General features: G+C 34.3%; 1 protein-coding gene and 1 pseudogene across 1 annotated transcript; both read right to left on the bottom strand.

Annotated features, from left to right (window-relative positions):
• Window positions 1-1,754: 1,754 nt before the first annotated feature.
• On the bottom strand, window positions 1,755-3,682 carry LOC120145839 (protein MNN4-like). The gene is made up of 4 exons (XM_039159566.1): window positions 3,426-3,682; window positions 2,460-2,509; window positions 2,312-2,364; window positions 1,755-2,213 (listed from the first exon to the last, which is right to left on the bottom strand). Exons 1-4 carry the CDS (start codon window positions 3,656-3,658, stop codon window positions 1,782-1,784), a joined length of 768 nt encoding a protein of 255 aa, XP_039015497.1. The 5' UTR covers window positions 3,659-3,682; the 3' UTR covers window positions 1,755-1,781.
• A 2,476-nt stretch (window positions 3,683-6,158) lies between these two features.
• Window positions 6,159-15,295, bottom strand: LOC120145835 (annotated as a pseudogene).
• Between the last annotated feature and the right edge of the window lie 7,033 nt (window positions 15,296-22,328).

The following is a 22,328-nucleotide window of genomic DNA, read 5'->3' as shown; positions in this document are numbered from 1 at the left end:
GGGTCGAATGTCCCTTGTAATTGGGCCCTAAATTGTTGTTGGGCTTACTGATCTGTAATTTGGGCTTGTAAAATTCTACAAAAATAATAACATAAATAAAAATAAAAACAAAAAAAAATAAAAATAAAAATAAAAATAAAAATAAAACAAAATAGAAATAAAATAAATAAATAAAAGGACCGAGCGAAAATGAGTGTCGACAAGGCTGTTACACTAACAGACAATTTAGGACAGCAGTGTAAAAATAATAGGCTTTGTCCCATTAGCAAATTATATAGGCTAAGAATTGTAATGCACAAATCATGGAAAATTTATGAATGATATCTTTTCTTCTTCAATATTTTCTATACTTCGTTATTCCTTTCTATTCTACTTTTCTTCTCTCTCAACTTCCCTATTTCTCAAGGGTCATAACACATGGAATTGTAACAGCTACTGTGGTTTGCAGTTAAGGGTTCTAAAATGCAATATCCCCTCTCCGACGCAGAAGCTAGCTCGAGCACGTGATAGTAGATCTGGTTGAAGCGAACAATAGTCAGAATGTAATGTCTTTCGTTTCATATAGTAATAGTCTAAACTAAGATACAAGGATTGTTTTGCTAACATGTTAAAATTCATGGAGCAAAAGATTAAATAAACAAAATATTCATTTTACACAAAATTTTCAATGTTTCTACCAGGTAGAGATGTCATGTAGTATCGATGCTATTTTTAGATTCAAATATTGGTTGATTGTAGGATGGTAACAAGTCAGGTTAGATACAAATTTTGGTCCATTTGAAACTGACTCGAATATTAAAATCATCCATATATATCTAACCTGATCCAAGTTTAAGAGAACCCTCAATTGATCCAAAATTAAACTTGATATTATAGATTTAAACCCACACCCGACTCGATCTAAATATATATTTTTATTTTTGGTAGGTCAAATAATAACCTAATTGAAAAAGAAAATATAAAAAGGTATTATTATAATTATTTCTAAATATATAAAGTATAATTATAATATTACATTGGGCCAGGTCAAAATTTTTATCGTAAATCCAAATTTGACCCGACCTAATCGCACCATAAAAAATAACCTTAACCCAATCTAAACCCGAATTTTCCAAATACAAAAGCTAACACAATCGGAATCGACCTAAATTTAAAGTAAAAATTTGACTCCGATTTGACTCTACCCAACTCAACCCCATAATTTCCCCCATTTTCTTATTGTTTCCTCTCATTTCTCATCAATTCCTTCATTTTCTGACTAACCAAACCAAAACAAAAGCTTATGCTAAACCATGAAAATTGAGATTTTTCCAAAAATAATCCCCCAAATCAAAAAACAAAAACTACAAAATCTACACGAACTAAATGACCTTAATGGTTAAAGAGATAGTTGTTATCCTTAGAGGTCCTGAGTTCGAACACCAGCGACTGCCATGGTATTTGAACGTTCATCGTCATATGATTGAGATTCGTTACAACATATAGAAAAAAAAAAGTGCTATCAGAAGAGAAATTGGAAAAAACAGGCAATATGGTTGAAAACTGTGGAAAAAAGAAGGGCAGAAGAGCACGTGATCAAATACATTTTAGATATCAGAAAGCTGTCACAGTGAGAAAAATATGCACGTTGACATCCCTTACCAATAACCTATCTTCATCGCCAATGGCAGTGAAGTAAGGTAAGCACCCACTATACATCCTAGGGGCCAATGGACTTCAGAGTAGTGCTGTATGTTTTTCTTAAAACCAACAAAAAGGGAGAATGAAGGTTTTGCTCTTCATCATATTTTGGCATCCTCAGAAGGTCCTCCTATCCGGTTCTCCCCCTTTTGATCCTTCCGGGTAGCATCAGAAACTGGTGACACGCTTCTTGCTTTGCCTGAATCGGCATTTGGTATTTGTTCGATAGATTTTTGGTTAGTACCTTTATCTTGCATCACAGAACTTCTGGACTCTGATTTACTTCTATCTTCACCCGGTTCACTAGCCTTTTGCTGAGTTTTAGTTATGTGGACTGCTGATTGTTTCTTTGATTCAACGGCGATTTCCCTTACTGCCTCCTCTAGTTTACCTAGTCTCACTTTTACCTCAGAAAGCTCTGGATCCATCGCAATTTGTTCGCCCTCTTTATCTCTCTCCTCTTCTTCCTGCTTCATTTTCGCTTCTTCCTGCTTCATTTTCGATTCTTCCTGCTTCTTTTTCTCCTCTAGTTCCTGAGGTGAATGAAATGATCATAGGTGAAAGGAAACGAGTTCACAAATAGAAAGATACACAACAAAATGTACAAGAGAAACAAGGAAAATTTTGTTACCGCTTCCATTTTCCTCATTTCATAGCGAGCATATTGAGCAACTAAGTACACAGCTGTTACAGAACAAATATTATTTTCGATACCAGCAGTAAACCAAGAGATATTCCAATATAAAATTGGCAGATGTTAAGCTTGTTAGTTGAGATACCCAATGAAGGCATGCAGGCAAAGAAGAGCTGCACCAAATGGAAATCTATCCTGAAATAAAATTAAGATATGGAAGAATAAGCCCCCAACAACTGCAGGGAAGTTATCTAGTAATGATGAGATAAGACGATGCTTTCGCTTTACATAAATCATTTTAAATATTTTGGCCTCTCAGATTAAAGATATGCTGAGTTTGAGAAACTCATGAGTCATGATGCAAGGACTGCAACTTTTTCAGAGTATTGAACTAAACATGAACGTGAACAAGGACAGTTTCCACTTTCCAATAAATGAAAGATCTACTAAATTATTATCAATGAAACCCCATTTAATTTTTAACACAGAAAAAGTGTTTTTTTTTTTTGCATTAAATGTGGAATTGAGGAGAACAAAAAGGTACAAATGCAAACTATATCACGTATATCTTTCCCAATGTATTGTACAAGGACAAGAATGTCAGATATAGAAAGGGGCCAACAGATTAAAATTAAAGAAGTGCTATATCACAGACAAGTTTGCACAAGCGGAAGATACATTAAGTTATGAAGCAAACCAAATGGAACCCATTTAAGTTTTTAATGATAAAAAGAAGAATATCTTATATTAAATGTCGAATTGAGGAGGACAAAACTGTAACAAGTGAAAACTATATCATCTATATCAATCAACTTCTCATCGCATTCAATTGTATAATGAAATGATTCATGAAGAACTTAAACTATTCTACTTTAGCAGCATTCCTAATATTTGTGTGTACCACTAAACTACTGAAGCAAATGCCAAAACAGAAAGCAACCATTTAAGCATCAAAATCACTAAAGAAGGAAACATGTTTGAAGAAATGCACAAACACTCAAACCAAGACACACCCAAAGAAAGAAAGAAAAAATCTCAAAACCATTCCTAAAAAAAGTCAAACCCATTAAAAAAATTCAAGAAACAAAGTTGGAGAAAATAAAAGTAATACCCAAATTTCTTTTTCTTTGGAGGCTGAGTGAAGAGGATCTTAGCAGCAGTCATGAAGTTGAGATTGTCAAGCTGACGATATGACTCGGTGAAAGTGCTCAAATTTGATTCAATTTTGCCATCAACAATGTCACTGTTGTTGTTCTTGTTCTTGCTGTCTTTTATAGTGCTGCAAAAGGATCTTGTCTTGAAATGGATTGAGAATAGAGCAGAAGCATTTCTGGCACGAAACATTGTCTTTTCTTTCTCCTTTTCTCTTCTATTGTGGTTCCTACCGTATCATACACATTTTTAACTTAAAACTTCAACAGCTAATAGCAAGCTTTCTTAGTTCTTCGAGATCCACACTACATTATCAATAAAAGTGACTCTAAAAAATAACTTCAAGAGCTAAAAAGGAAAGATTTAAATGAAATGGAAAAAAAAATCATCCTCCTCTGATCATGAATTTTTACAAAGATATAGAACTTAGAAGTTAGAACAAGAAATAAGCAGCAGGAACAATGTTTGCTACATAATCAGACTGTAAGAAATTTGTTGCATAATCAGACAAGTTTGTCGTGTCACAAGCATTGGTCTCAAAGGGAAAAATAAATAAATAAAATGAGTTAAAAGCTTAATGAAAATGCTGTGTAGAACACCACATATTCAACTCTTAACACTCTGTTCACATACACAAACAATGCCGCCTATCTAAAGGCCAAACTCAAATCACCAAGCAATCAAAGCAGATACTTAACAACTAGCCAAACCAAGGTGCAAATGAAGGGAAAATATGAAAGGTAAAATTGTGAACAAAAGATTCTAAATGTCCATCGCAAGTGATTCTCGCCAGAAAACTTATGAATGAATATATGAATGTGATCCAACAGCCATGAGCTGAAACTCAAGTAATGTTTTACACTGAAATTCCTTTAACAACTTCCAATCTCATATGGATATAAAATAAGAGTATGGACAGAAAAAAACAACTCTAAGGCTCTCCTAAAACCATTTAAACTTGAAGCCGAGAGAAACAGGCCTCGTTTAAGCATTACATCAAACAGATGGTTTGCAAACTCCCACTAAACTAACTTGAATAACATGTTGCCTAAAATGTACAGAAGCAATATCAACTGCAATTAGAAATGTTTTAGACTACAAGGAAATGGGTTATTACCAATGTTCAAGAAACACCTGTTTCAATGTCTTCAGATGGATAATAGGCGCGGATAGATCAGCAAGTTGGAGGGTGGTGACTGGCGAGACTCGAGCGCTAAAGATACGGGGGAAAAGAACCAAGCCAATGATGCCGTAGTTTTAAGAAAATTCTACGGGAAGAAGGTAAATTTGAGGTAAATTGCACAAATCGTTTTACCTTTGTTAATATTTTGTGTAATATTTAATTATATAAACATATTACTATCAAATTACATCTATTATTATAACTTAGGCTTAATGTAAAAATAGGTACCTAAAGTGTACTTAAGTTAATTCTAGGTGTATAGATTTTTTTTATTTAAAATAATTTTATAACATTTTCGTCGTTACACGTTTAAGTTGATCCGAAACGACCATAATCTAATATGTATCAAACTTATAAAATTAAAAAATTATAATTATAATTTATTTAAAAAATCTCAGATTTATTTATAATTATAAAAAAAAACTCTAAAGTCTAAAATCCTTAATTTTAAACCCAATTACACTGGTTACCAATGATCTCCTGCCATCATCCCTATCATCAAAAGATCGCCTACCTCTCAATTACAGATTCTCTCTCCCTACACTCCAACATGTCTACTACTCTCAAACTATCAAGGATTAATAATCTGAGCAACCACAACTCCACCATATATTAACAAATAGAAATACTTTGTATGTGATATTTAATTATTGAAATAAATAAATATTAATATAAAAAATATTTTTATAGTATCATGTTCGAATATTTCAAGAAATGAAAAACCAAAACAATATAAAAAACTATCTTAAAAAATTAAAATAAAATACGTAAGTATAGGGTATTTTTCGTTGAGTCCCCTAATTATAAAATGTCACAAAATGATCACATTACTTAAAAAGTAACAAATGAATCCTTTTCCGTTATTTTTTTTTAAGAAAAATGAAGCAAAAAAAAATTAACACTCACCGTTACTTTTAAAAAACAGTCGTGAGATAATAAACAAATCAAATCAAAAGTATCTTTCAAACTCAATTAAAAAGAGTTTTTAAAACATTAAATTTATAACCTTTTGAATTTTATTAAAATAATCACTTTTGTTGACAGTTATATATTTGGCCTTGTTCATATAATTAAATCTTTTATCGTACCCAAAATAATGTTTAAAATAGATATTTTGTTTTTAAGAATAATTTTTACAATAATATTAAACACTTAATGTTTTAATAAGAACCTTTAGTAAATAACTCTAACCACAATCAGTGGCCTGTCATATTCCATACTAATAATTCTATGCATCAAATACAAATATTTTAAGAAAAATGAAGAGGTTCAGCTTCTAAAGGGTTAAATTATTGAAGAGAAACAAAAAATGAATCAAGTCTCAGTGTATACCACTGTCATCTATAAACCTTACAATGCTTTAGTAAATATTCAGTAACACAATTTATAAAAATCATGTTACAGTTTAGATGATGCTGATGTGAAGAAACAGCAGCTATACCATGATTTCTACAAACCAATAACCCTGGTTTTAACATTACCAATCATTAAGAAGATGATTATATTCATTATATTCTTCATTTGTTCATGAAATACACAATTAATATGTTGAATCACCTGGATGAATATATCGGAGTCTCGTTGTCTTGCACATTTGAAACAAATTGATAAACAAGAGAAAAGATGTAGGAAAGGAAATAATAGACATGAGTGTGGACTATGTACCAGTTCCAAGTTGATCTTCTTGGACCAGTTAAAGATCTTTGAATAAACTTGATCCCCTCCCAGTTCTTTACCAGAAGCACCGGCAGCAATCCTTATAACGTCCTCAATCAATGCGAAGTTTCCCATGATATCGACATGAGCACCGCTAAGGGTGCCACGTCCCTCCAGTAGGTTGGCAGGAGGCGAATGATTGTATTCCCTTACATACGTTTGAATACCAGATGGATTAAATCGAGTTTTACCACGCCAACCTTTAGCACACATGAAACCAGCACTTAAAACTGGTACTGTCTCGTCCCCATCCACGGAATACACGCCATCGCTCGGGCAGGTAGCTTCATCATCAGCGGATGTGTCAATTTTAAATGGAATACTACGCTCAGCAAGCGGAGATAACTTGTACACATATGCTCTTTCCGTTGGTAGGCCAACTCCATACATTGAAAAGATTTCCATGTCTGGAGCATTTGGTAACCTAAGGAATAACTGTGACAGTGAATACTGATAACAAATGAACATTTTAGAATCAAAAGAGTGTATACATACATATTGCAATAGGCATTATCTAAATCAATCAATTGGAAAATAAAAATTAGGGCCAGCCAAAAAGTGCATTATATTATAGCCATATGCTGCAAATAGAAAGGAAAATTAAATAGAATTCAAGAAAATAATCAAATAGCTATCTCAAAGATAAGTGTCGATTGGACTTCTATCTACTTATAGCCACAGATTCGGATTAAAGCGAAAGGAGATGACTCAATGGAGGGAAAATGTTTAATAACAATCAACAAGAAACAAAATGAAACGATGGAATAGGTTTCTCACGTTGTTTCCAAAGGGTTTGACCAATACTTGTAGTGTTTATACTGAGGGTCATCCAAATTGTCTGCAATTCCGTAGGAGAAATGAGCAGTACCAGGAGCCATCATTTTCGGAGCTATGAAATGAACCAGGTCGACAATTGATTCAGCAGTGTAAGTTTTTTACTCAGCTATGGCTTTGATACCGGCAAATCCCATGTCATGATATTCTGTCTACACATCTCGACAAGTTGTGTTTGCAGCACTCTGACCTTTAATAGCACCCTGAACATTGCATAGGAAACAGTCATACAACACATGGTAAGTTAACTATGTTAGATGGCCTCGGGCAATAAATTAACAAGGCTCCAACATTACAAGAGAAATGAATTACCCTGAAGTCTATCCTCTCTATGTCAGATGAATGAACCTCAGCAACATCTTTTCCGAAGGATATAAGCCTTCCATAATTTGGACTTCTAGCTTTACAAACTGCATTTTCAGCACCAGATTGGTCTGTGATCCGAGTGTCGTTCTGCTTTTCTCTTTTTTTGCTACAAGAATATCCTTCCTCCGGTGACCAGTGTAGATCACCCCATATTGTGTCCCCACCTCTCGGTATCATCGACATGGTTGAATGCCAAGTCCAGCTCATTTTCATCACATGTTGCAATGTTTGAAACTGAAATATATCATTATCTAGAAAACCAGGTGCAAGGGCCCTGCATTTCGGGTTCATTTTTAGTACCAATGTAAGAAAAAAGTTCATGTATATGTATTTTTGTTATAAATGATATTATCAACAAATAAACAACTTGCACATAGCCAGTTTCCGAGCTCGAGAAATATAGGTAGAATTAATGGCCGCTCTTTGACAAGGAAAACTGAAAACTTCTTCCTAACATGAAAGAGAACTAGAATAGATCACCGTAAGATGAAACATAGCGTAAGTTTGAACTCTGTTCTATTATATTCTTTTTCAGATAATCAGCCATCCTACGTAATGTAACTTGTTACGAAGTAGAAAAAGGACCAACAACATGAGAGTAACAAATAAATGAGATTATGGTTGCTTTCAGAATGTTTAAAACTTAATAGCTAACCAAAGTACAAAGGTAACCTAGAATGTATGAAAATGTTGTTTAAAGGCAAATGTTGGTTAGTTTGTGTTTCAAATTTTCCCGACACCATGCAAACTCCTAATTTATTACTTGGAAAAGGTATAATGAGATCAGAGACGAACCACTATAAGATATAACTAGTTGCTTCTAAGAAAGTATACTAGTTAAGGTACCTGGCAACTGCAATATCCTTTGCCTCAGCCGAGAAAAGCCCAGCAATAGGTTTTGGAACACCGAGAAATGGCCCACCGTTGTTAATTCCAGCTTTAATATGCTTAGAACACCAATCTGGGCCACCCCCAGCACCCATGGGAGCCGGTGCCTCAACCCACTTCATGAAATGTAGGAAATACAGAACTCCCATGGAATGTGGAATGGCTACAACTTTTCTCCCTCCATTTGTAGCAACCAACAGTTCAATATTACTCTTAATACGGCTCAGTGTTTGATCGCGTACCTGATTAATTGAAAGATGTCAACATCTTACAGAGGTCCAAACAAAAGCAAAATAATAGAAAAAGGTGCAAGATCAATGAATTATACTGCCACAGTCAAGAAATTCTAGTTCAGGAAATATTTTTTTACCTCGGTGATTTGAAAAGAGAGTCTCCAATCATAGGCAGCCATATACATGGTTTTCTCCTCATATCCAATCCAAGCCAAGTTAGCCATAAGAACTGCCCACACAAAGTACCCCAGAGCAAAGTAATCCGCAGCAACTAATCCAGAGACAGGCCTCACTCTTATACCACAAGCAGGGATTCAAATTGCGGTCGCGATCGCGTTTTCGGTCGCGTTGCGTTTATCACGGTCGCGGACGTAACGAATGCTATCGCGGTCACTGCAGGTATCGCAGACGTGAATTTTTTTGAAATTTGCACAACTTATTATAAAATATAGTAATTATAATTATAATTATAATTATAAAAAATCAATTTTAATGATTTTTAGAGTATTTTCTAACACTTATAGACTTAGTAAGCACACTAAGAACAGAACAATATTCAAAACTTAAAGCCTTTACTTTTTTTCCCGTTTGATGATTTAATGAACTGCAAACTGTAATAGAATACATGGCAGTCAACATCTCAAACAAATTTCCCTACGAGGTAAAAACAAGAAAAGCCACCTAGTGCAAATATAGAAATTCATATCATCACACATCCACAAAGAGAGCAGGATAAAGACCACACAACAAAAATATAACAGTACAAGTATAACAACATCAACACTACTTGAAGCATGAGAAATCATTCCCATTTTCATTTATACCAGCAAGGAACAAGCACTGCAAGGAAGTAAAAAACAATAGATTGTAACAGAATATACACATAGAAGCTCTGTTGTGGAAAATTACACAAGTATTAAATCGTTTTCCCTCATGATAAAAGTACATGATACGCATTGGTAGGTTTTTAGACCAAAATCAGGCAGTATTGCATCACTAGCACTGCAAAACTAGGAAGACTCAAAGCCTTTGAAAATGTTGCCACTATCTTGAGCTATCATCAGGGTCACAATAAAAAACCTAGCAACAAAAGAAACTTTTACAAATATTTTCTCAATTGAGTTTCATCGAATTCCATCAACCAAAGCCTCCAATTAATTAAAAAAACATACCTTTCAAGTGGTAGAGGAAGAATTTAATTTTCACCAATTAGTGAAATGACGAGGAAGTTCAGATCCTTCACCTTCGTTTTGAGAGCCTTCTTGACTTGATTCTCGTGGCCTTTGTCCAAAAACATATCCAAAAAAGTAACATTTTCACCTTGATTTTCATATAATTGATGTGGAGGATATATCTGAGGAGGATACATGAGAGGTGGAGGTGGTTGATACATTGGTGGCGGATGATACATTTGAGGTTGATATGGCACACCATAACTAGAAAATGATGGATAATAACCATATGGTTGTGGATAACCATGTGAAGGTTGGAAATATGGAAATTGTTCTGGTGGATAAAAATCTTGTGTGCTAGTAGATGAATCTCCCTGCCCAAGGTTACTAGAACTTGATCTTCTACTAGATGAAGAACCTACAGAAGTATGCTTCTTGCACTTTCCTTTTGATGGAGCTTTAAGTTCACTTCTATCTCTTCTAGCTTTCGGAGATATATTTCCACCAAATTCCAATCTATCACGGAAATGTCCACTAGTTGTACCAACCCCATATTCTCTTCCATATCGACTAGAAGACCTAATTTCATCTCTACCACCACCACCATTATCATCATCATCATCATCAATTGGACTTAAACCACCACCATCAAGTCCATCACCACTTTGACTTGGTGTTGCACTAGAACTTGAATGAGCCAAATTTTTGTTGTTGAGATTCATCAACATTCGTTTCATCATCTGAGGTATCCATAGGCAACACACCGGTAATTTCATCATCTAACAATGTAATCTCTTTCTCTTGAAGTCATTCTGATAATGGATCAACATCTTCAAAGATATGATCAAGGTTGATAGGATTAAAACTAGTGTTTATATCATCGATGCTCGTTCTTTTTTTATGTCTAATCTCAAGCCTCATAATGTAGTAGGTGAACACTAGTTTCTCAAGTCTTTTATACTTCAACCTATTTCTTGCCTTGGTGTGAATATAGCTAAATGTGCTCCAATTTCGTTCGCAATTTGATGCAGTAGTTGTTTGACTAAGCACTTTAATTGCTAATCTTTGTAACTCAGGAACACATGTGCCATATATTATCCACCACTCAGTTGCAAAATAATGTTTAAATTTCAAAATAAATTAAAAATGTACAATATAACTAAATAATATAAATTAATAATTTAGTTAACTATTTACCTGGATTCATTTGCCTCCAAGCTCTCTGTGCTTGTGGAGTACCGAATGTCTCATGTTTATCTCAAAATAGTAACAACTGCATAAATAAAAGATGAAGAAAAAATGAAGAAAAAAAATATTTTCAAATTATGTAATTAAGTTACAAAAAATAATATTTGAATCTAACCTGATTAACCATTCTGATTTGAGTGTCAAGAGAAGGTTCTAATCTTTCAATTATTGATATTGTACCTTCTAATGTTTCTATCAATACATTATCAGAATGCTCTACCCCAAATTAAAATTGAGGATTGAGAAAATAACCTAAGCATAATTTATGAGAACATCATTAAATAATAATTTAGAGCTTAAAGTAATAAAATTTCATCTATAATAAAATATAAAAATAATTCTTAATTATATGAATCATTTTATCTTACCAGCTGAATGCAAGTCAGAATGCATAAAATTCCACCTATTGTCAATAATATTTTCATACTCGGTGAAATATCGACAATCTTGTTGAATCGCCTGTTTTGCTCTATCAACAGCTTCATAAATAAAGCCCATTGTTGGTTTTTCATTACTATCCACAAGCCTCAATACTTTCACTAAGGGCTCGTAAACTTTTATGAGATCATTTGCTTTTTTCCAAAAATCTTTTCCCAAAATAATCTTCTTGGCTTCATAAGCTGGCCCTGTCTTTTGTTATCCCCATTTTGATTCTTTAAATTCATGTATATTCATAAAAAATTAAAATTATATAATTTAAAGTATTTACAAATAATAAATCATTAAAGATTGTTATATTTAATTAATTATATAATTAATTATAAAATACTGATCTTTGAATTAAACATTTCTCTCAGACCTTGCTTTTGTCTTGTTATCTCTTCTAGCTGGATGAAATGAGTTGCAAATGTGATCAACAGTCCAAATGTGATTGTATATGAAACAAGTCACTTTCTTAGCCTCTTCTAACACTTTTGCTACACTAGGCCTTTTTCCAATATCTTTAAGGCATAAATCCAAACAATGAGTTGCACATGAGGTCCAATATAAATGCTTTCTTTTTAACATTCTTTTTTTTCCAGCGCCTTTCATTGCTGCCTCATTATCAGTCACTATTTGGACAATGTAGCTTTCTCCAATTTCTTCTACAACTGAATCTAACAAGTTGTAGTAGAACTCAGCATCTCTGCTACGAACACTTGAGACATCCATGGATTTCCAGAAAACGGTTCCTTTACTGCAATAAACAAGGAAATTAATGATGTGCATTTGGTTTAAACTGTTGGTCCAACCATCACACATTAGAGTTGCACCGAAATCTTTTCAATGAGTCTTCATTCCATTTACCCAATCACGAACTCGTTCAAATTCTGACTCTAAATACACATCTAAAACCTCATAAGGTGTTGGCAGCTTTACACCTTGTCCAACTTCTATTGACACTTGAATTAAATTATATAACCATGGAGAACTTGCTAATTGAAAAGGAAGTCATTCATATATTAAAAATTTAGATACCGCTTCACCCATCTTCTTGCGTAAAGTCTTTAAAAAAGAACCACTGACCTTTGGTTATTTTGAGCTTGTACTTCTAACCAATTCAGGTGTAGCTCCTCGTAAGGTAAACTCAGACTCACTCGGGATGTATTTACTTGTTCTTTCTTAACGATATCCTCCAACTGATACATGGGAAGATCGCCCTTCTTCATAAATATTACTCCAACCACCAATACTTCGTCTGAATTCTTCTCTTCTATGCCACTCATGTTGTGATTTGATGCTTTCTCGAGTTGCTTGCCTAATTGCATCAATCTCATCAATGAATCCTTCATTTTCGTCCCCCTCTTCTCTTAACTAGGACAAGAATTATTCTGTTCTCCTCTTTTGTCTATTTTTTGTTGCATTTTTAATAAATTCATCATACTTCTCTAATGACACCTGTTAATAAATAAAAATAATGTCAATTTTGTATTTTTATTAATTATATAATCATATCAAAAATTTATATAAAATTTAAAAAAATAATAAAATATCACATACCAGTAACATTAGGGCATGGTGCAACATTTCCGGTTTTATGAGCAATGTGTTCTTTAAATCGTGTTATTCCTCCTTTCACAACTTTACCACATAGTTTACATGAAGTGCTTCCTCTCGCATTTGGCACTGGAGTACCAAAGTGCCAACCTATATCATTACTCGGTGCACCTTCTAATCCTTTCGTCAGAAACTCTTCACGTGGTGACATGCTTTATTTTTATTTATAGACAAGAAACATAAAGCCAAAAAAATAGAATTTAGAAATATAAGCAATTCATCACTTCTATTATCAATAATTTAATACAAAAATAATAAACATTATTCACAATGAAAAAAATAAGTTTATTACATAAACTAATAAATAATAAAAATAATTGAAGTATATAAATTTAAATTCAACAATTGTTTTAAAAAAATTCATAAGGTCATAATATTACTAATTAAATATCCTAATCTATTTAATTATATGGGATAAATTCATAAGGCCATAACATAACAATAACCCAAATATTCCATTTAAATTTATATGGTTCTTTTGGGTCCAAACTTCAAACCCAAAAAACCTACAAATTAAAAGTAAAAAAATAATAGGAAATAAAATATAAAACATCTTTAAATCCCTAACGGGTAAAGATAAAACATAAAAACCTATCATCTTCTTCTAAGTTCTAACGTGAAAATGGAGGGGCATAGGGGTGGCAGATCGCAGAAGCCAGAAGCAGCAAAGATGTCTTTTTTTTTCCTTTCAAATGCATCCCTTTTCTTTTCTTTGTTACCTTTCTTAAATTTTTCTTGTTATTTCTACCAAAAATATCCACAAAACTACAAAAATTGATAGATTTGTGAAGATTTTTTGTCAATTTTTTTTTCATACCTATTGGTTGCTGCATGTTACAAGAAGCAAGAAGAACTAACAATCAGGTATTTTACTTGAATTGTGAGATTCTCTTCAAAGTGAAGCTTTTTCCCTTCTGATTTTTCTTTGATTTTGAGTTTGGGGCAGTGAAATTTGAGAGGAGTTTTGAAGTTGCAAGTAAAAATTTCAGATTTCAATTTGGGGTTGCTTTTTTCTGTTGCTTTTTGTTTTTATATTTTGTACCAATTCAATAATTGTGAATGTGTGATTACTTTTTTTTTCAATTTTGATGTAAAGTAAACTGATTTTTACAGGTTTTACAGAGAATATATTCTTTCATTTTTACTTTTTTTTTACTTTTGCTATAAAGGAATCTGAATTGCTATTTTTTTTGAAGTATTTGTGCTATTGGTGATTTCTGATGTCGTAACGGGATTAACGGGAAAAACGGTCCGTTATAGCCGCGATCGACCGTTACCCGTTAAATTGCGGCCGTTATAGGTGTGATTCTGTTTCACACCGTGATTTCGACTGATATCAGTAACGGTAGCCACCGATATCGCGATATAACGGCCGTTATACCGTTACACGGCCCTTTTTTGAATCCCTAACCACAAGGATTTAATCCAGTTTCATTATCCAATGACATGTGCTCCACCCAGCATAGAGGTCTGCAAAATATCCAATAAAACCACAGAGAACTTATTATTCGAGCAATACTAGGTGTACATAATTAAGACATAACTACAATTTACAAATTAGAATGCTACTGGAGCAAGCAAATTGCCATAGGCCAATTAACACAAACAGAAGCTAGCTCCATTCTAATATAATATAATGTTTTTCGTTTTTACCAAATTGCAAGCTCTTTAAACAGCTGTACAACACTATATTCTAAAGAGGCGTTGCTTTCCGTATGTAAAATATATTTAAGATGTTCCATATTCGCTAGACTTATCATTTATGTGATAAATGTAATGCATCAATCTCTTGCAGGTTATGGTAAAAAAACAAAAAAGCTAACAAGGTCATTATGGTACCTTGCTTTAAGACATCATGTGACTCATGTTTCAACTTAAAACAGCAAGGCACGCAATTGAAAGAGTATATATTGTTTGGCGAAATCAACAAAATAAAATCCTAAAAACAACATTTAAAGCACTATAAATTTCCAGCAGATGACAAATGCAACAATTGGCAAGCTGAAAGTTTAATGCTAATAAACTTTCCCCCAAAATTATAACTTTATTGGATGGAAAACACACATAATTTGCAATAAAAGAAAGCAAGCAGCTAAAAAAATGATACCTTTTATACACTTCACCAAAAGTGCCACCCCATAGCCTCTTTCTAAACAGGCTGATTGACCTAATTGACCCGTTTTTTTTAAAAAAAATTCTCCCGTTCTAACACCCGTTGACCAATATTTCCCGAAGTAGCACCCTTTCGACTGAGGTGGCACAAAGGCGCATCTTCGGGGACGCACTTTACCTGGGTTTATGCTGAGTCGGATGCCACGTGTGAAAGGCGCATCCCCGGGGATGCGCTTTATATGGGTTTTGCTGAATCAGATGTCACGTTGGTATTTCTTTTAATAATAAAGATTTTATTTTTATTATTATTATAAATAATTAATATATTATGTAAAGTGTTTCGATTATAATTTAAGAATTATCGAATGTATTTTTTAAATGTATGTTAAAGGGGAGCGAATTTAGGTTTCAGTGTTATATGTTTCAGGGACTTTGGCATTCACCCATTCCACGCGACATTAATCGGATGGAATAATAGATGAAAACAAGCTTTGATCTTATTGTAGTTATAGGAAAAATTTATGAAATTATAATATTACACGTATTGTTATATATCTATTATTTTTTTATTATCGATCTATTAATTTTATCACTTAATTATTAAATGTTATCAATCTAGTAATTGTTATCAATATTTAAAGAAATATTGATGCATAAGTAATAAAATTATATTACACATTCAATCTTCAATAGTTACATATTTTATCAATTTAGTCTTACTTTTAATTTATTTAATTTAACATTTTTTTCTCTACTTAGAAGGTGAAATTATTATAATATTTTAAAATTAATAATTAATTTTTATAATAAATAATATTAATTATTATATTAAATAAATATCATAAAATAATTTTTAAATAAAAATTAAAAAAATTATTTAGGTGTACATACATTGAGAAATTATAGAAAATACAATTACATTTAAATATTAGAAACAAAAACATTCATTTAAATAGAATATTAATTGCATAAGGGTTAACGGTTATGTGATGATAACATAGCTGGACATTTTTTTTTCTATTATGCCCGATGTTTCTACAATACCCACATCGTTTTTGTTCTGTTAACTTCTCCCGAATATCCATATCACAATGTATTCTAGTAGATTTTGGACGACTTGAGTCCCTCAAAAGCAATGGATCTTGTACAATTGTAAGCCAAGTTTGAATCTCATCTGGGTCTCTTTCGTTTCCTATGGGAGGAAACTCAAATTCATATACCTTGAATACTTGTGAAAGTTGGTATACGGGATCAACATAATTTTTTTAGTCCAGATGTGAATGTAAGCAAGTTGCAATGACATGAGAGCATGGATATTTGAGTGCTTGAAAGAAACCACAATCATACCACATCTCTTGCAGATTAACTCAGAAAAAGTTAGCTTCAATCCCTTGCAACGGACGTGGTATTTCGGTTACACGAAACAATTCACGGGTGCGAGAAAAATTTGTAACCAACATCCCATTTGATGCAGCCATTTTTTTCTGTAAATCAACTACTAGTCTTGGGTGGTAAATATGGTTGTTTTGCATCCAAGTAAGAGCTTGTCCACCGAGCTTTACAAAGAGTTGACCCAAACGAAAATAAGTCATTTTGACCAATGCCATGACTGGTAAATGACGCACCCCCTTTAAGGTTGAATTTATTGCTTCAGCCAAATTGGTTGTCATATGACCATAGCGATACCCCCCGTCATACGCATTTGTCCACATTTCTTTGCTGATGTCCATAATGTACTCACACCCCTTCTTATTTTTGCCAAACAGCTCTTGTAGCATAGACTCAAACCTTTGAGGTAAGAGTTCGTAACCTAAGCGATTAGGAATATGTAATAGTTAATATGAAGTATAAATAAGTAATACAAAAATGATAGAAAAATTGGGAAAAGGTAACATACCCATCCGCACGACTAACTGACCTTCATCATTCTTCTTGTATTTTCCGTAATAGTTTGCAGTAATATGATGGACACAATAACGATGTTGAACATGTGGAGGTCTATACATTGTACCCAAAGACTCCATTGCTTCTTTTATCCCGGCTCCTCGGTTTTAAGGAAAAAAGCCCAGGACTCGTGTCTCTCCTTGAACGAGGAAACAAACATGAAGAATATTGCGGTTTCCATCTTGGACCACACATAATAAAACTTGCTTGTATTTCACATACAAGAAAGTACCATCAATTTGGACAACTGGTTTACAGTACTTGATTGCATTAATACACTGAGGGTAAGTCCAAAAGACACGGTAGAATTGGCAGCGATCGCGAACCACTCGATCATTCACGTAATGATGTTGAGTTTCGAACTCAACAATTGTCTCAGGATTGAGTCTTTGCACAACAGGAAACCAACTGGGCAGCTCGTTGTAAGAGGAATCTTATTCGCCATGAAGTTTGCAAATGTCATTCTATTTTGCCAACCAAGCTTTTTTATAGGAGACAATGTACCCATATTGTGACTGTATAGCAGAAATCAACACTGCAACAACTATATGAGAGCTTTGCTTCACAATGGGCATGATTGCTTGGAAAATAATGTTGGGTTCAAGTTGGGATGATCTTGGTTTATACCTCTTGCACAACACATATGAGGATCGTTGTATCTGGTTAGTTCCAATAAGTTGTTCTTCCTCTTTCTCTTTGATACACGATCCATCCATTGACATCCGTTATCACGTTGAACGCAGTAGTAGACATATTTTTTCGTGGTAGATCGATCAACTCGGGACTGAACTGGGTTACGAATATTATAACTCTTTATTGCCATCATTGCTTCATCCTTCAATGCGAACTCCATTCCAATATGTAAATCACCACTGTTGACTGATGACTGAAGTCCATAGTTGCCAACATCAGGAAGATCCCAAAATTCAGGCTCATACATTGCATCATAATCAGTACCATACATATGTGAAGGAAGTTCGGTTGGTGTTGTATTTATCAGAACATCATCCTCATCATCATCAAAATGTACGTTAAACTGTGGTGAGTCAAGTTCAACGAATAATCCCATTTCAGCACCATCTGCACCTGGCTCCTGAAGAGGTTCTTCTGGTGAAGATGAGGGTTCCTCTGGTGGAGATGAGGGTTCCTCCAATAATAAAATGTTGAGGTCAAATAAGTTCCTTCTTGTTTGTCCTCCCCTTGAACTTGAGGCCATTATATCATGTGGGATGTGAATAGACTGCCGTCTCGATGGCATTTCCATATGTAAGTCGAAAACATTGGCAGATGAATGTCTGCCCCTGAAGTAGAAGAGATGTTGCCATATGGATTATTGGTAAAACCACGTGGGTTGAGATCATAAACAATTGCTGATGAATGTCTTCCTATTGAACTTGATGGCATAACATCTGGCATTGGATCCGCCATTAATGATGTGAAATCATTACAGATCAGTTGCGTCGGGCTATCAACTTGATCAACATTATATGCAATGCCAAAATGAGAGGAATATGAGAGACCACGATAAGCACGAACCTCAATAAAAGTGGCATACATTTCAAAAGAGATTGTGAACTCCCCATATGAGCATCAACCATCATAGAAACATCATCATCGTTAGAAAGCTGAAATGATGTATACGTGAGTGGAAAAAGTTCAGTAGGAAATCTATACTGAAGTGAAGACAGTCTTCTCCGGCCAGCTACACGAATCTTTTACGAAATTTTTGTGATTAACTCCTCAAGAGTGATGTTTCTCTTCAAGGTTAAGGGGATACAATGATCTGACTCAAAAATAACCCCCTCTTCAGCTTCCTTAATTTCTCCATCATATAAAACAATAGCAGAAAAACGACTAATTTTCAGAAAATAGAGGAATGAGATTTTTGAGAAATTTAGAGCTTGAGAATTTGAAAGCTTGTGAACTGAAGTTTGTTTTGAAAGTCCATAATATGTTGCATATAATAGTGTCTATAACCGGGGTACTATTCATGTGAAGGCGCGTTCCCGGGGGGCGCCTTCGATTATTTTGTCAAAGAATATGTTATCATTGCCCTATTATGTCACTCATGTCCCCCGAGGAACTATTCATGTCGGTACCTATTATTTCTGAGGGGACTTGGCAAAGTGGTGAAAGCGCGTTCCCGGGGGCGCGCCTTCGATTATTTTATCATAGAATATGTTATCATTGCCCTATTATGTCACTCATGTCCCCCGGGGAACTATTCATGTCAGTACCTATCTGAGGGGACTTGGAAAAGTGGTGAAAGCGTATTCCCGGGGGGGCGCCTTTGATTATTTTGTCAGAGAATATGTTATCATTGCCCTATTATGTCACTCATGTCCCCCGGGGAACTATTCATGTCAGTACCTATTATTTCTGAGGGGACTTGGCAAAGTGGTGAAAGCGCTCGCGCCTTCGATTATTTTGTCAGAGAATATGTTATCATTTCCCTATTATGTCACTCATGTCCCCCGGGGAACTATTCATGTCAGTGCCTATTATTTCTGAGGGGACTTGGCAAAGTGGTGAAAGCGCGTTCCCGGGGGGGCTCCTTTGATTATTTTGTCAGAGAATATGTTATCATTGCCCTATTATGTCACTCATGTCCCCCAGGGAACTATTCATGTCAGTACCTATTATTTCTGAGGGGACTTGGCTAAGTGGTGAAAGCGCTCGCGCCTTCAATTATTTTGTCAGAGAATATGTTATCATTTCCCTATTATGTCACTCATGTCCCCCGGGGAACTATTCATGTTAGTACCTATTATTTCTGAGGGGACTTGGAAAAGTGGTGAAAGCGCGTTCCCGGGGGTGCGCCTTTGATTATTTTATCATAGAATATGTTATCATTGTTATATTATGTCACTCATGTCCCCCGGGGAACTATAGATGGATGGTGAAATTAGGTAAATTATAACCAAAATTTAAGTTCTTTTTGGAATAAGCGCGCAAGTCAAGGATAAAATTATACATATGGATAAATTGGATAAAATGTTATTAATAAATTGAATAAATGTTAAGTGATCAATTGGTTGTTTGAATATATTGGATAAAATGTTATGGATAAATTGAATAAATGTGAAGGGATAAGTTGGTCGTGGCATTGAAATTGTATGGAATGAGCATCGATATGTTTTTACGAATAAATATGAAGTGATAAGTTGGTTTTTATGTATATGTTAAGGATAAAATCATACGTATGGATAAATTTAATTTCAATTTAAGTACTATAAACTATAATTGAAATATAACTTTTAATTTTGAATACTATTGGAATATTAAGTTGAATTTAATGTTAAATTTTGAATACCATAATTTGTATTTTAATTTTAAATTTCGAATAATATAATTTGTATATTAAAAACATTTAATGTTAAATTTGAATAAAAATAATATTAAAAATATTGTTTTAACAACCATGAAACATTAAAATAATATAAACAAATTACATAAATTTATGAAATATAACTATTTAAATAACATTAAAATAAAACTGGATCACTGATGTCGTCTTCTCGAATGAGTTCCACATGGCGATGGTTGTCTATTTTGCTGAGGATTTCTTCCTGGAACCTGTTCTTCAGTCTCCTCATCTTCACTATCATCATCATCATCGGCATTTTCTTTGGCTGGTGTTATAGATGACGCTGAAGGGCTTGTATAAAATAACGACCCTGGAGGAGTGCTACTAACAATCCCACCGCTCATAGAAAATTGAGAAAAATGTGAAAACATTGGCATCGATGTGTGTGATCCAGATGTGGATTGAGGTGTCTGTGGAGAAGGACCACCAGCCAAATAAGATGCATATGAACCATATGTTGGATCATTAAACATAGCCGTATATACACCTCTATATGGTGTCATAAAACCCTGCGGGCTAGGCATGTAACCTGGTGGGCTAGGAATGTAACCCTGCGGAGATGGCATATAAACTAGTGGGCTTAGCATATACCCTTGAGGAGATGGCATCTGAAATGGAGGGCTGGGCATCATCATCAGTGGATAGGGATGTTGTGGTGGGACTGGTGTAGAACCGGTAGCGCCTTCTCTCCATCCACGAGTCAGGGGATGATGATATTGAGATGGTGGATGTCTCTCTCGGTGCCTAGGAATGTTAACCCCTCGTACTTCCGTCGAAAGTAGAAACGGCTTTCCATTTTAATTAAACCAGTTCATATAGTTATCCGTAACCATATGACCAGTTTCAGCGTAATATTATCGATGGGCCAACTGTGCATACCGGTTCTCCTAAAGCGCAATCCAATCTCTGTGTCTCACCACCCAATTAACATCTTTCTTGCCTCGTCTATCTATGTTATGCATGTCGTCTAAATTCCTAGGTACTCCAGGAATATATTGCATACAACCAAACTGACGGAGCACGCGATCAACTGGATGCCACTCAATAATAGCACAACATATAAGAGGTACAATTGCCATCTATACCTCTAATGACCCACTCAGGTGGGGTGGGATGCAAGCCTTTACTTCATCGCTCGCATAAGGTATCCACTGAAACTGAAATATAAATATACAATTCAAATAAATATAATATTCTAATTATATCTAACATTTTAAAATAAAATATTCATATTTAAACTGATTTCAAAACATACCTCAGACCCAGGTTTTGTATCAATAAGTAAACGGATTTCCTCTAGTCCAGTAGGTATATCTCTATGGTTCTTTCTTTTCATCGACCACCTATGAAATATAATATAAACTAAATATCACCCTATTTAATTAAAAATATTTAAATCAAAATTTAGTTCGAAAATTACCTCAATAATAAGGGGAATACGTATGGTTCATTGATGATCGGGCATAAGAAAGGCATGCGGAACCACACCCATGATTGCAGAAGCAAGAGACATCCACCGATAGCAGTTTTCTTATAATTTGTCGCACGACACATTTCTCTAAAGATAAATGCCAAAACTGCAGCGCCTCAACTATGTCTTCCAGCTTCATCAAAATCAATCAGATGCCGCAACCACATACAATGCACCTAGTTGCAAGATTTGTCGGGTATCAATATTCCTCCAATGATTCGTAAAATATAAGCCCGAGCACATGCCTTTACTTCATCATCTGAAGCATTTTCATTCAGAACATCAAAATTA

The sequence above is a fragment of the Hibiscus syriacus genome, unplaced genomic scaffold, assembly GCF_006381635.1.
Source record: "Hibiscus syriacus cultivar Baekdansim isolate YM2019G1 unplaced genomic scaffold, ASM638163v2 tig00110895_pilon, whole genome shotgun sequence".
In the NCBI taxonomy this organism is placed as follows: Eukaryota; Viridiplantae; Streptophyta; class Magnoliopsida; order Malvales; family Malvaceae; genus Hibiscus; species Hibiscus syriacus.
The sequence above is the reverse complement of the archived record's forward strand: the minus strand, read 5'-3'. Positions and strand labels throughout refer to the sequence as shown.

What these genes read in the sequence shown, in the direction of transcription:
- LOC120145839 (XM_039159566.1), bottom strand. Translation starts at nt 3,658, where the DNA reads ATGTTTCGTGCCAGAAATGCTTCTGCTCTATTCTCAATCCATTTCAAG. An exon ending in CCAAAGAAAAAGAAATTTGG is followed by an intron (nt 2,510 to 3,425) that starts GTATTACTTTTA and finishes ATTTTATTTCAG; the next exon opens with GATAGATTTCCATTTGGTGC. An exon ending in AAATGAGGAAAATGGAAGCG is followed by an intron (nt 2,214 to 2,311) that starts GTAACAAAATTT and finishes CATTCACCTCAG; the next exon opens with GAACTAGAGGAGAAAAAGAA.